Below are 16,037 nucleotides of genomic sequence, written 5' to 3' on the forward strand. Positions count from 1 at the left end.
GCGAATAAGCTCTTATTAGACAAAGTTCGGAAGAGCTCTCATTCGTCATTCGCAGACTCGTACAAGAAATAGACTTGTAGACTACGTCAATGAACGCTTATGTCCAAACATAAGAAGCTTGAGCTGTCTGCTTCGATTCTCTAAGTTTTGTTCATGAAACTTGCCTGTCAGATATATGTAGCTGTATTTCCGAATTCAGCTATATATATGTCTGCCAGGTAAGTATGAACAAACTTTATTGTGATATATAAAATATTTTGCCTTGCGTTATTTTTCTACTGGTTGGTTCAAGTCATACACGCTTGCTGTAGTTACCTCTTCGGATGGCAACCGAGAGGTCTATTGTCCATTATTTTAAGGACATTTAATCGTTACTCCCTGCAGCCTTCCAGGAGTTTCCGATTTATCTTTTACCGTTGTATGGTAGTGTTCTGACGACACAAACGCATCTATATATTTAGCGTTTTCTGTTTCGCTTAAATATACCAGCTTGAGAGTCTCTTTTTGCTCAAAAAATAACGGACCTATTTCTTTGTAGAATAGGGTAGATGGCAACCCAGACATAAAGTTAAGAGACGACGTTCGTAAGCTGCTGGCTGCTGCTGTGTCTGACTGTCCAAGTTCCAACCGAGCCAGTAACAGATCGTTCGCGCTGGTCATGCCCGGTAGGTTACGTCTCTCTCTCCTGCGGGATTGACTGACTAACCAGTATCTCTGTGCTGGCAGTTACGTCTCTCCTGCGGATTGACTGACTAACTGTATCTCTGTCCTACAATCACGGACTTTAGCCTAAGATTGAGGGGATTTCTTACGTGAATGAATAAACGTTGCATTCGTTTTTGCCCTTACTATGTTCAACAGAGTTATCTCAATCCTTTCGGTGCTCGTTACCGCACGGTATAGAACTACGAGTCTACCGCAACATTGCACTTTATATGCTCTCCTGCTTAGGCAAAGCGCAGCCTTATAGGGAAGTAAGCATACTCGGGGAGAGGGAATGGATGAGCTTGCTGGGACCATTTCCTTCCTGAAGAAGTTTGTTTCCCCGAATAGACTGCAATTCAGACCACAGTTTTTTCCTACCGGGAAACTGAAATATTATTCTAGATCTAGGAATTATTCTGAACATCTCTCAGTGCGTCATGATAGAAAGAAGGTGCCAGGACATCTGGATAGTGTTTCAGATGTCCTGGATCTTAATCTGAAAGAAGTAAATGCAATTCAGGTCGTCCCTCAGTCCTCGAAACGAGTTTTGGGAACCAGTGGTCCACATCAAACTCTGATATTCCACAGCTCTCTCATATCTTAAGAAAGTATCTTCTCTCGGTCCCTGCTCGAGTTTACGAGAAAGAGCCTATTATAACAACAGGCGTAGAATGTAACGATCCTCTAGAGGTTCGTTACAGATGCAAAAGTCCGTACGAATCGTCTCGATCGACGGCAGCAACTTTTGACTTCCGAGTGGAATCTTTCTTTAGAGTATGTTGAGAGTTGTGGAGACTTTAGGGACGCCCTTTCATTCTTTCTCTTCATATTGTTGAGGACGAAGAGGCTTCTTCTTCTCTGCTCCCTTTTCTCGATCCGGGATCGGTACCATTAAACGCCATCCTATGATATTAAACGGGGATGGATGTTTAGTCTCTTTTCCCCTTTTTCAATCGCTTAGGAAATGTAATGAGGATTTATGACGTCACAGGGAGCGACAATGACGCTGATCGCCCCATGTTGGCCTTCAGGATCCTGGATTCACAGACCGGCCACATCCTTCCTAGTTCACTTTTCTTTCCAAGGGACCTTTTTCCGAAAGAGTCGGTCTACTCTAACTCGAAAGGTACCTATAACCTCTCCGCTCTGAGTCTGACAACGTTCAGACTATCGAGATGTTGACAGGAATAAGATTACCGTCTTCCATTTCCGTCTGAAGAATGGGGATAAGCTGGCAGTCACAACTATTAAAGAATACGCAAATATGTTGTTGACGGCTTTTGGGCTCAGAGATTTGCGTCTGTCAAACAACAAAGCCTTCACGATCTTTGAGTTCTGTGGAATCTCGAAACTCGCTCACTATCTACTTTTTGTCTCACCTGTTTTCTCGGAGTCAGACACTCGTGCGAGATCAGGCGACATATAGTAGCCCTGAGTTTCTTGTTGACGAAGTCGTTGCGTTTATCACCCCCACCCCCGGATGATCGTGTAACATGAGACCAGGTTGGACTGTCAGGCATTCTTCCTTCGGGACTGAATCGCCTTTTTTGCTCCTTGCTCCTTTCTCCTGGCACCAGAAGCTCGAGTCAGGAGTTGATTCGCTGACGACGTTGGGTTGCGTTGATACACCCCTCAAGGTTTGCTTAGATTGAATCGCCCAGGCAGTCCAGACACTCATCCTTCAGCGAAGAATAGTGCCTTATGGTCTTCAGGGTACAGCCTGCTGTCCTTGATTCGTCTGACTGGTCAACTTGGTCGGTCACCTGACTTTAGTACAGACGACTGACTGTGCATGTCCAGATCGAAGCTTTCAATATGGAACTTAGACGTAGTCTGAAGTTCTTGATGTCAAAGCATTGAACCTCTCCTACCTGTTAACTTCTTGCATGTGATCAGGAAGGCCTTCTTCTAACCACCCTAGATACGACAAAGAGGGTTAGTGAGATTTTAAGCCATCGTCACAAGTTTTGGCTTTAGAGAACACAAGGCGGTGTGCTCTCTAAGCCTTTCGTTGTGGCCTAAGAATGGAAACCCGTTTTGTCCTTGGGCCAGGAGCTTGGAAGCAAGGATGGCACAAGTTAGTGGGCAGGAGCCAGAGAGAGTCCTGTGCCCTGTCAGGTCTCTCAAGTTTTATCTACATAAAACTCAAGAAAGTCGAAGTCATTCGGGCAATCTGCAGTGTTCCGAAAAAGACCAGACTTGCCCATATCGAAGAACACCCTGGCTTTGTGTTGTTAAGGAGTTCTTTCAAAAATGCTCCTTCATTGTGTTTGCACAAAGATTTGAAATCTTTTTTATCTGAATGCTCATGAGGTGAGGCGCGGCCTCGGAAGCATTTCAACAGAGCATGGCAAACTACTCAGCAACATCCTGAGTACCATGTTTTAGCGAAGCAACTCTGTGTTCACTTCACACTCCCTGCGAGATGTGAAGATGGCATATGAGATCTGCTGCTCGCTAGGGCCATACGTGTCTGCAGACACAATCTTGGGGCAAGAAGTACCACTCATCCTATCCTGTAGAAAATGGTTAGGAAGAGCTCTTAATTTAGTTGTTGAGTCGCCGACAACGGCGACTTCTTAACTCTTAAGCCTTAGTTAACACACCTTAACTTTGGCTAGGTTGGTCAGGTGGTGATATATATATTTATATATATATATTTATTTTTCTTCTTAGCCCTCATGGTATGGTCAATATGGTCTAGTCACATTGTGGTCACGCCCCCGTTGACAGATCATCTGGAGTGCACCAGCTTTTTAGGTCTCTACCTCGCTGGCAACTCTAGTAAAGCAGAAGCAGACTTGGGTGACAGTAATCACGAAGTCGGCTATGCTAACAGGTGGAACCAAGATGTAAATCATCTGCATGCATTTGTTTCCCAAAATCCTTCTATTCTGTCCCTTCCCACCTCCAACGTGGATTCAGCTATATATATATCTGACAGGTAATTTCATGAACAAAATGATATTGTTATGATACAATAAAGTTTGTTCATACTTACCTGGCAGATATATATAATCAAGTACCCACCCACCTCCCCTCAGGGGACAGTGGAAATAAAAATTATGAATAGAAAATGGGAATGGTTCCTGATACCCGCCTCCCAGCGGCGGGAATGGGTACTAACCACCTGGCCGACCACTGCGTGTGTCGGAAGTTTTTTAAATTCTGTCGGACTTCAGAAAATACAGCTATATATATATCTGCCAGGTAAGTATGAACAAACTTTATTGTATCATAACAATATCATTTTTAAGATGTTTTGGAATCTAACTTGTTTCTGCCCTTTACCACTCATCCCTTGATCCAGCCCTACTTAGCAGCTGGTACTTTGTCAATCAGATGTCATATTTTGAGTAGTATGAATAGAAATTGAATACTTGTATGATGTTTAGTCAAAGATGTAAGATTATCATTACTGTTAGAAGAGGTTTATTATTGTCCTCAAAAGTCATTCACAAATTTCTTTTCTTAAATCTCATAATGTTGTTGGCACTGGCATTATCTTATTCAACTCCACTTACAGCATAGTAATTTCTATGAAACTGCAAAACTATTTTTGCTACAGGTTTGCATCTCGAGCAAAATCCATCAAAAACAAGCCAGTCATTAACGAGGTCTTATCAGAAGCGGCGCTGCTCAAACGTTACGCCAAAGAGATCAAGAATTTGCAGATGTCTCTTGACAGGGAGCGCAATACCGACAGAGCTCAAGAAGTTGAACAGGTTTGTTAAGTGAAGTCTATTTTAGGTCATTTGCAACTTGAATGGGGAAAATAAACCCCAATGTTTTTATTAAATTCTGTGTCGGGTAAAGTGCTGAGGTTTTCTAGTTATCTTTGTATTACAGCTTTGTCCAGTAACTTGATTGATAGTGCTTCTCAAGAGTGGGTTTGGTGAAAAATTGAGGTAATTTTTCCAATTATCATAGCATTAATAATACAGTTCTGCATAATGTTTAATTGCATTCTGTATGATTAACATTATTTATGCAGTCATTTTTGTGTAACCCAACTTAGGAAAAATGTGATTACTGTAACTGGATCTTTTTTTTAAAGTTTGATCAACTTTGAAAAATTGCTAATTGAAAGATTAATATTTGCTTAGTGTATTTGAAGTGACATAGCTCAAGTACAGTTTAAGTCCCCTAAGAATCATGAGCTTAAACTTTGCAGAATAAAACTGGCATTGCCATTTATGCTTTAATGTGTCCTGCTCATATAGGTTGGTCCTGTAGGGAGCTAGCCCCATCAGTGACCTCTTATGGTGCAAGGTAGGCATTACTTAGGTTCTTTGCAGCATCCCTTTGGTCCCTAGCTGCAACCCCTTTCGTTCTTTTTACTGTACGTCCTTTCATTTTCTCTTTCTTCCATCTTGCTTTCCACCCTTTCCTAACAATTGGTACATAGTGCAACTGACTGGTAGGTTTTCTTTCCGTTACACCTTTCAAATCTTTTACTGTCATTTTCCATTTCAGTGCTGAATGACCTCGTAGGTTTCAGTGCTTGGTCTTTGGCACACTTCTATATTCATTTCAGTTCATATAGAGTGAGAACTTGACATTAACATGGACCGTACTTATGTCATGGAAATACTGTACTCTTTTGTTACAGACATCTCTGTTAAGGTTCACTTTTAAATTCTCTAATTATGCTGCAAAATTGTTAGGTGCTTTTAAAGTTTCTTTTGCTCCGCTGGCAAATATGAGAGCAATTTTGACATTTTTGACATTTGACTATTTTTATTCTCTCAAATCATCATTGTTTTTAAATGAACCATTTGTTCCTAAACGATATACAAACCCTCTGTCTTGTACTTAAGGAATTGCTTTCGGCGTAGCTGGAATTACGGCCGTTAAATTCTTGAATAAGGTGGTTAGTCAGTAACTACCGTGTGGCAGGCGGGTAGGCCAGCCTGCCCAGATGGAAACTCCACTTTGCCTTCGGCCGTCTTCCGGTGAAGACGTGTGTTTGTGAGTTCTTGGTGACTGTCCATTGATCATTTTCCCGGTGGGATCTTTCTTTTTGTTTTTAAATAAATATGTATACTCAGTGTGATATTACTATTAGATTCAATCAATTCAATTAATATGCAAACCCACTTTTTGTGATAGCCTCTTCCTTTAACGTGAGGACAAGATATGTTTGTCCCTACACGATATACAAACCCTCGGTCCTTTACATAAGGAATTACTTTCGGCGTAGCTGGAATTACGGCCGTTAAATTCTTGAACAAGGTGGTTAGGCAGTAATTAGAGGACGAGACATGTATTTAACGTGAGTGATTTTGATCCTGTAATGAGACGTATTCATCTGAAAGTTACGCTTACGCTTGGGAATTACCGACAAGAACTTCAGAGGTTTGTTCTTGTTTTGTTTTTATGGTAATTTCTCTTCTTCATCCTTTCACTTACTATCAGACAAAGGTAGAAGAAGCGGCGTGTGGTGTTGGTATTTGGGGGATCTCTTCTCTCTTACTATAAACTTTTTCCCTCTTTTTACAGACTAATAGTGGTGATTGTGTTTACAGCAGTTTTGGTTGGATAGCTCTTCGTATTGGTTATCCTAACCTTGGAATTGTACCTGTGACTCGTAGCATTTGATACTGATCCTCGAGAGTGCGTACTTATCCCTTGCTGGTAATCATATTCATTTACCACTACTACCTGGAGTTAATCACTGGACGAAGCTTTCACGCTGCCCTGTGATGTTTATCTATTCTTGATGGTAGAAGTCTGCCTGAATTTGGAGGAATCGAAGAGGAAGAGAGCTCGTCAAGTGTCGTCATCCTCCTCTTCAAGATGATCATATTTTCTTGTCTCCACCCCTTCGACTCCTAAGGCTTTGCCGAAGAAGAGAAAGTGGTCCCCCCCCCCCATAAGAAGTCTTGTTATGGGACTTCTAAGGGTCTGTCTTGCTCCGGTGAGACAGGTGGGTCTTCCGCTGGTCCTCCAGTTCCTCCGGGAACAGGGCCCGTCTCTCCTTCCTCAGGGAAGAAGAAGACGGGGACCATGGAGGTACCAGCACTGCCGGTACCTCCTCTCTCCGGCTTCAGAGGCTCCACCTCCGGACCGGGAACTGTCTTGGCCGCTCGCTTGCGAGCTATGACCATCTTTCCTGCATCGCACCTGCCGCTGCGATGACGTGGAATGATTTCCTTCAGACATCTGAGTTTGTCTTCTAAATACATCTTGTATTCGTAGGTGTGCAATTATTCTTTGTTCACCCCGAATTGTAGATGAATAACGGAAGACATCGCCTGTTCCCTGCCTGCCAGCTCTACTTCCAAGTAGTATATAGATGTCCTCCCTGATCCAGCCCATAGAAGTGGTTCTTCAAGCAGTACAATCCCTGTGTTTTGATTTCTGAAAAGCGCTCCGCTTTCATTGTAACTCTTCTCACCGAACAGCAATGAAGTAGCGGTTTAGCGTTTTCAGTCCTCTGTAAAACAACAGGGATTAAAGCCGTCTTCACGGGTTGGTGTCATCGATGGGACTTTTTCTACTTTCAGAATCTTGAGAGTTAACTTTTCGCTATTCAGCTGTGAAGATGTAGGTCTGCATTCACCTTAGTCTTTCACTGGCATATAGTATTGTTTCTCCTTAGTTGAGTCAGGGACCTCGGTCTCTAGAAGGCAATTGACTATTGTCTGATGGGCGCATGCCTTGAGAGAATCATCATCTAGTCTCCCAACATCAGTGGCGAACAAGATAGACAATTTGTATGGTTTCTCGGCATAACCCTTCCAAAGGCGAGTGTCATGTGACAGTATTCTCGGATGCATGACTGCTCGCCTCAGGCAGCTGTTGAAGAGTTCAAGACCGTCATGAGCTACGCTGTGGACTTTGACACCCATCATGGAGTTTCGGTGTCTTTATCCGCTGCAGAATATTACGAGACCGTAAGAGACTTCTCTGCAGTTGGATAGTCCAGTGGATGGGTACTTGTCATCACTCTGGAGAATATGTCAGACAGGAAGATAGATAAGGTCTCATGGCAACCATATTTATCTTTTCCTTTGGGCCTGCCCACAGGTCCTTGGAACCTCATTTCCTTGGACCGGTGGTGGATGCTTGCAGGTTGTGTTTGCTTACCTAGCTCCTTCAAGAGGACAAGTTGCATCTCGCCTGTGGTGTGCAGTTCTAGAGGTAAGAAGGATGCGAGAGTGACTGGCCTTTCCACCTTCCCCACCTCGTCCTTCCACTCCTCTTCCTTCGGGTTGAGGATAGGACTTGAACTTACACTGGCCTGTCGGGCGATTGATGCGGTAAGCTTACACATAAAGCTTCCTTTCTATGTTTCTTATCAAAATCATAGAAGCAATACTGCTCCTTCCTCTAGCAAGGGGAGGGTTGAAACTGGCAATAATGCAAACCCTTCCCAGAACTTTGCATTAATGCCTCTGACTCTTAAATATTCTTCACAGTCCATTTTCGGATGAGTTACGATTCCTCACTCATTTCGGAGAGGCCCAGAAGTCTGACTCTTGATCATGCAGCTCCTATACTCTGATCAAGTAGTGCCATTTTGCTTGGTGAGATGTACCTGTGCACAATCTGATTAATCAACCAATATCACATGTTTAACATACAAATTTTCGGATGAGTTACGATTCCTCACTCATTTCGGAGAGGCCCAGAAGTCTGACTCTTGATCATGCAGCTCCTATACTCTGATCAGGTAGTGCCATTTTGCTTGGTGAGATGTACCTGTGCACAATCTGATTAATCAACCAATATCACATGTTTAACATACAACTAGATAACTAATTATATCTAGAAGTGTTTGCAATTTGTCAGTGATAAGATTAGTGTGAGAATAGTAGGATAAAGCGTCTACTAAGTTAGTTTATCGAGTGGTGAATTGTAAATTCGATCAGGATGGCAGTAAGCTCCAACTGTGGAAAGCAATGGCAAAATCTTGCTTGCCTTGCAGGTATACAATATGATTAGTTAGCAGGAAGGGAGCTGGCTTATCTCATCTATGAGATCAATAACAGCCCTAACCAAAAAGATGCAAAAGTATTCATAGACATATTGGATATGATCCTTCAAACTGGAACAAGTCAGCTGAGAATATTATGAAAATAATTGAAGGAGTCCCAAATAAAATTCAAGTGGTCAAGAGACTTATAAAGAAAATTTACATCAATCAACACATTTCAACAAAGAAAAAAAATAAGGTGAACATTGTGAATATACTAATTGATGCATTACAAAAAAAATGCCTAAAGCATGCAAACTGTGTAAGGTGTAGTACTATAGCATAGTAAATCCACAAAACCTGATCAGTAAATGCTATGCATGCAACATGCCCACGCACCCTCACTGCTCAGAAGTACAGCAAAATACAAGTATGTAGTAATACACAAAGTTTTATTTAACAGTATGTAAATTATTTTTTCTTTATAAATTTCAGGCAAACTACAGTAATGCATAGATAGAATTGATTTACAGTACAGAAAAAACATGAACATACAGAAAAAATAAAAATTACGAAACATTTGAAATTTGAAAAAAAAAAAAAAAAAAAAAATTAATTGTCTGCTGGTGGATGGCTGGGGATCGTCCGGGTCATCCGATTCCGTGGTAGTACTACTGGTAGTGGGGACAGGGGTAGACTGAGATGTTGGTTTAAACATAAACATGCTTAGTTTTGTTTGAATGGTCCGTTTTTTCTTCTCTTCATAAATTTCTCGGAGATGAGCGCGCCGACGGTAGCGGGAAAAACTATCGTACGCGCGCTCGACGTATTTTAGCCAAATATAAAATTAAATATTATTGTATATTATTATATTGTCGTAGCTGTCGTAAAGTCGGTCTGTCATAAGTTGCATAGTTCGTAAGTAGACGACTACCTGTATATAAAAATATATAAATAAAGTGGTTTTTTTTCTGGCAAAATCCCAAAATAGATTAGTTTCCCATTGCCCTGGAACGTTAACCCCCTTATTTCCATTATTTCTTATGGAGAAATACTTCCCTGTTAACACGAATTCGGCTAACACGACATCTCCAGGAACGTAACCCTCGTGTTAACGGGGAGGTTACTGTAAGGATACAAGAGTATTTTGCTCAACATGTCTATCATGGATAGGTAATGTTATTAAATCTAGACTTAATGTGCAAATAGTAGAGGGTGAAGATGAGGAAGAGGAAAATGGAAAAGAAGAAAATAAAACTGAAATAATAGAAAAAAATAATGAAAACAAAGAATAGTACAAGAGTATGGATGCAGAGATACTCATTGAACTACATATGAGGCAATAGAGCAGCATACATAAGAAGAAATAAATTACGACATGACAACACAAAATAAAATCCCGAAGAGGCTTTACCCAGATCTTCATACTGATGGGAAAGAGCAAGAAAAAAAAGAAAAGAAAGACACAGTCTGCACCCTTTTGAAAAGAGGGAGTTGCAGATTCGGTGAAAAATGTTACTACAAACATCCTAAGGTATGTCACAATTATTAGTTTTATGGCTAATGTGCATACCTAGAAGGCTATGAGGTTGAATGCAGAGATCTACATCCAAAAATATGCGAAAACTTAAAAGAAGGAAAAGGATGTAAGTTCAACAAAAAATGTAAATACGTATATGCACCTGTAGCCATGAATCAAAATCAATGAAAGAATAAAATCCAAAATAAAAAAGAAACAAAGAACATGAGGTGAAGGAAAAAACAAGCCATAACTCTATGGAATGTCAGCATCGAGAATGCAAGCATCAGCTCCAAGATACATTGCAAGGAACAAGCACTGTATATACAATGCCAGGGGATGGTGCAGATACGGAGAAAATTGCAGATTCATACACAAAATGAATAATTATGAAGAAGGAAGATCAATTATTTTGGAAAATTTGGATTTTTTAATGTCACAATGTCTGGAAATGAAGAGAACAACAACATACCAGACCATGAAAGAGACACATGAAAATCCTTATTGTTACCCATATTAAATGAAGGGGATAACATGCAAACCATCAAAATGATGAATGCTCAGGGTTTAGATACAAGTAACTCAAAAAGAAAAAATAGAGTTTTTAGAAGAACTAACCCAAACTGAAAAAGAATAGATATATAATGAATATAAGTGAAACCTGGTATTCCCAAGAGACTGGTAATGATGATAAAAAAGAGAGTAAATAGTAGCGCAGAAGATAAAGAGGCAATTCGAAAAGCTATTAGATATGCTACTAGAATTCAACATTCAACAAATAAATCACCTGCCAAAAAGAAAGGAAAATACTTTAGACCTAGTATTTGTGAACGAGGTGAATTATGTTAGATATAATAGTTTATAATACGAGTATTTCAGACCATAATGTCATAGAATTAACAGTCCATTCCAAAGCAAGTGAAAAAGTGGGAAGGATATGGAAAATACAATTTCTACAGTAAAAATATAAAATGGTCAGAAATAATGAAGAATTAAACAAAGATTGGGATAATATATTTGTAAGTGATGATATACAGGTAAATACGGATATATTATATAAAATATTAGAGAAAATAGTGGGTAAATATACCGAAGAAGAAAAATAAACATCAGTCATGCATACCAAGAGACAAGGATCTTGTTCCAGAAAATCAGAAAGTGGGAAAAAGGTCTTGCAAAAGAAAAGAATGCATGGAAAGTGATGGAACTGAAAAGTAATATAGAAAATGCAGAACAAAAGATTATACAATCAAAAGAAAATAAAAAACGGGACTTGGAAGAAAAACACTAGTAAATATCAAGAAAACCCCCAAACTATTGTACTCATATGCGAAAAAGATGAATAAAAGAAGAATAGAAATAGGCCCTCTAAGAAATGAAGGGAGATTAACGAATGAAAAAGAGGAAATATGCAACATATTAGCAGAAAGATATGAGAGAGAATTTACCCCTAGAAATTGATAATGATACAGAAATAGGGGATGAAAATAGTGTATTTATCAGACCAAAGTATTAATGAAGCCAATATTGTGCAGGCTATTAATGAAATTAAAAATAGATTCGCAGCTGGGCCAGATGGTGTCCCTGCTATTTTGTTAAAGAAAGTAGTTCATTCCATCGCAAAGCTGCTTGCAATATTATGAAGGCAAAGTGTAGATACAAGTAAGATTTATGATGAGCATAAATTAGCATATATTATCCCTACTTTCAAAAGTGGATCAAGACTAGAGGCAAGTAATTATAGGCCTGTGAGTCTAACATCACATATTATGAAAGGGTAATAAGAAAAATATTATGAAACATTTAATAAAAAAATAGTTTGTTTAATATAGGACAACATGGTTTTGTACCGGGAAAAAATACACAAACCCAACTGTTAGTCCACCGTGAGAACATATACAAAAATATGAAAAGCGGAAGTTGAACAGATGTGGTTTATCTAGACTTTGCAAAAGCTTTTGACAAGGTAGATCATAATATATTAGTGAAGAAAATTAGAAAACATAATATAGTGAATAAAGTAGGAAGATGCTTAAAAGAATTTTTATACAACAGAAAACAGATAGTTATTGCAAACGATGAGAAATCGGATGAAGCTAAGGTAATATCCGGTGTGCCCCAAGGTACGTTGTTAGCTGCATTGCTGTTTGTTATTATGATTGCAGACATACAGTAATATTAAGGACTCGGTAGTAAGTAGTTTCGCTGATGGCAAAAGAATAAGTAAAGAAATTACTTGTGATGAAGATAGGAACTTTGCTACAAAGAAACCTAAACAAAGTATATGAATGGGCAGAGGTAAGAGAGAGAGAGAGAGAGAGAGAGATTGCATAAAAAGCATTAAATTCGTTGACCATTGTGTGGCACCATTACTTGACATGTTTGATAGCTTCCCAGCTCCGAGCATCACTGGAGTTATGAGAAGGTAGGGAAACTGATAACAGAGGAAGACGAAGGGAAGAATTTTCATTTGAAATTAGTTATTATTATTTGATATTGATAAACATATGCATCTACCATAAAAATTCTCTCATCTTAGTAAGAGAGAGGAGTTATCCTTACAAGTGAAATGGAAAGTTCATTTTTATCTCTTTAATTACAAATTTTGTAATTACAGTTTTATTATTATTATTATTATTATTATTATTATTATTATTATTTAACTATTATTAACAACAGAAAATATCAATAAACATTTTACATACTAGTACAATAAAAATTCTTTCATCTCAGTAAGAGAGTGTGTGTGTGTGTGTGTGTCTATCTATCTGTTCTCAAAAAAAATACTTCTAACACTTGCAGCAAAACAGAGGGAGGGAGTTACCACTATGACATACATATCTTGTGTGGCAAGAGAGAATATTAAAAACATATAGTACATGTACTATAAAAATTCTTAAGTCTCAGTAAATGAGGAGAGAGAGAGAGAGAGAAATTGCATGAATACTTACAACACAACAGCTCCTCCCCCTCCAGTCCCATTACTTGATAATTGACAGCTTTAGTACCTGGAGTTGGAGAGAAAAGACTGGGATTTCCTTCATTCTTACATAATTTTTCAAATTTATTAACTAAATCCTTACTAATTCACATTAGTATAGTATTTTCTTTAATGAATTGATATTATTGCTGTATACATTAATATTAATTTTTGAAAATAGTAAATAATTTATTTATCATACAAAAAAAAACATTCATCTCTGTAGGAGAGAGAGAGAGAGAGAAAAAAAAATTACTATTTTTATTATGTGATATCATTTAATCTTATTGAACTTACTAATATGGTATTGATCAATATTAGTATTTGAAAATTAGTAAATCATTTTTGTACCATAAAAATGTATTTAGTCATGAAAATAGCATCAAAATACACTAATTAGTGATAATCTTTGCTGGAAAATCCCGTGAATAGGCGAATCCCCCGCAAATAAAGGGTAGACATGGCCCAGAGAGAAATCCGCGAATCCGGAGAACGCGAATACAGGGGATCCACTGTATGAACATAGGGGACCTAATAACGAGACAATCACTAATAAGCAAGCAGTTAAAGACCTTGGTACGATGTTGAATAGGAACATGTTATGTAATGATCAAATAGCAATTTTATTGGCAAAATGCAAAGCAAAAATGGGAATGTTGTTAAGACACTTCAAAACAAGAAAAGCTGAACACATGATTATGCTTTATAAAACGTATGTTTGTAGTCCACTTGAATATTACAATATGATATGGTGCCCACACTACCAAAAGGATATTGCACAAATAGAGTGTACAAAGGTCCTTTACAGCTAGAATAGAAGTAGTTAAGGATCTTGACTACTGGAAAAGACTACAATTTTAAAAATTATATAGTCTAGAAAGAAGAGAACGCTACATGATAATACAGCATGGAAACAGCTAGAAGGAATTGCCGAAAACATCATGGAGCTAAAAATATCAGAAAGAGCAAGCAGAGGTAGATTAATAGTGCCCAAAACTATACCAGGAAAACTAAGGAAAGCACACAGGACATTAATCCACTACGCACCAGCATCGACAATGCAGCATCTATTCAATGCGTTGCCAGCTAATTTGAGGAATATATCAGGAGTGAGTGTAGATGTGTTTAAGAATAAGCTTGACAAATATATATAAGCTGTATCCCAGACCATCCAAAATTGGAAGATGCAAAATATACTGGAAGATGCATTAGCAATTCTATGGTAGACATTAGAGGTGCCTCACACTGAGGGACCTGGGGCAACTTGAACAAGATGTAAGGTCTGTAAGGTAAGGTAAGTTAAGTTGTCAGAGGCACGGCACTCCTCGCTCTTACGACCAGGAGGAGTAGCCCAGGTGTGTAGAACTCCAGTCAGTTCTAGATGCTCACTCATATTCCTCCCACCAATCTGTGAGTCTTCCTTATGTAATGGACCGAGTGTTTGTATATTGTGTAGGAACAAATCACAATTTTTGAAATTAAATTGTATTTTTCCTAACTATACAAACTTGAGGTCCTATACATATATGCCCACCTCATGCCACCCCTCAATCTGAACCTGGTCTGAAAGGCAAAGTGGAGTATTTACATCCGGGCAGGCTGGCCTACCTGCCTGCCACACGGTAGTTACTGCCTATCCATCTTGTTCAAGAATTTAATGGCCATAATTCCAGCTACGCCGAAAGTAATTCCTTACATAAAGGACCTCAGGTTTGTATAGTTAGGAAAAATACAATTTACTTTCAAATATTGTGATATTTCAAACATTCAGTTTAATTAAGTGAAGAAAGCTATAATTGTTAGTCTGTTGTGCATTGGATCGCTCTGTCACCAGTAAATTTTTGCATTTTGATTAGCATTTGCTATCAGTTAAGAACCAATTTGGTAGTACAGGCAGTCCACGGGTTACGACGGGGGTTCCGTTCTTGAGACGTCGTAAGCCGAAAATCGTCGTAAGCTGGCACATTGTCAAAAATCCTAAGAAAACCTTACTTTTAATGCTTTGGGTGCATTGAAAACTATGTAAACTGCATCCTTATTGCATTTTTCATCAAAAAAACCTTTAAATATTGATTATTTTGCATTTTTGGTGTCATATTTCATCTGCCAGATCAGTGTTGTAGGTGTAACCCTGGAACATGCGTCGTAACCCTGGAAATAATTTCTGATGAATATAATTGAAAAGCGTCGTAACCTCGGAACGTCGTAAGCCGAGACCATCGTAACCCGGGGACTGCCTGTACTCCTTTTATATTTCATGAATTCTGAGTGATGAATGTTTCCAACAGGTTCGGGAGATGCTTGATGAGAAGGATCGTATAAACAAGGAACTAGTTAAAAAGATCAACGACCTGAAAACAAAGTTAATAGTGTCAAGCCATCCCAGAGAAGCAAAAGATGTAAGATTTTGAGTCGTTCTGTAGTTTTAGATGCACGAGAATTTTTCGAGTCAATGGCCCCTTTGGTGGTCTTGTTCCATATGAATAGGATTCAACATCTGAATAATAATTAATGATTAAATTTATTCAATCAAGGACAAGAAGAAGAAGTTGAGACGAGAAACATGGGCGGCACCTCGAGCTTTGCGAGCGATGAGGCAAAGCATGGCTCCCGTCAGCATTGAACCAGTCAGATTCGACAGCAATTTCCTGGAACCTAGACTTCCTTCGTTGGGACTACGGAAGATCTCAGAAGAATCCTCGGGGCGTTCGGATGGCAACGATTCAGATCTGTCAACCATTTCAGATGGTAATTATCTGAATTAGTTTCAGCATAGCTAATGATTTAGGATAGATGTTGTATCCAACTAAGTGAATACAGTCGACCACCAACTATTCAGGGTTCCGGATTTGTGACTTTACCTCCTCGCAGATTTTTCTGTGGAATGTTTATACATACGTACATATATGTGG

The 16,037-nt window shown here is 39.0% G+C and overlaps 1 protein-coding gene across 1 annotated transcript in view; it reads left to right on the plus strand.

Annotated features, from left to right (window-relative positions):
- Positions 1 to 15,905, plus strand: part of LOC135211823 (centromere-associated protein E-like) — a 17,722-nt gene extending 1,817 nt beyond the window's left edge. The window contains exons 2-4 of the mRNA XM_064245033.1: positions 4,274 to 4,430; positions 15,414 to 15,524; positions 15,660 to 15,905. Of these exons, the coding sequence (XP_064101103.1) occupies positions 4,274 to 4,430; positions 15,414 to 15,524; positions 15,660 to 15,890 (499 nt within the window). The 3' untranslated portion in view covers positions 15,891 to 15,905. The remainder of the gene's footprint in view (positions 1 to 4,273; positions 4,431 to 15,413; positions 15,525 to 15,659) is intronic.
- The last annotated feature ends 132 nt before the right edge of the window (positions 15,906 to 16,037 follow it).

The sequence above is a fragment of the Macrobrachium nipponense genome, chromosome 40 (genome assembly GCF_015104395.2).
Source record: "Macrobrachium nipponense isolate FS-2020 chromosome 40, ASM1510439v2, whole genome shotgun sequence".
Classification (NCBI taxonomy): domain Eukaryota; kingdom Metazoa; phylum Arthropoda; class Malacostraca; order Decapoda; family Palaemonidae; genus Macrobrachium; species Macrobrachium nipponense.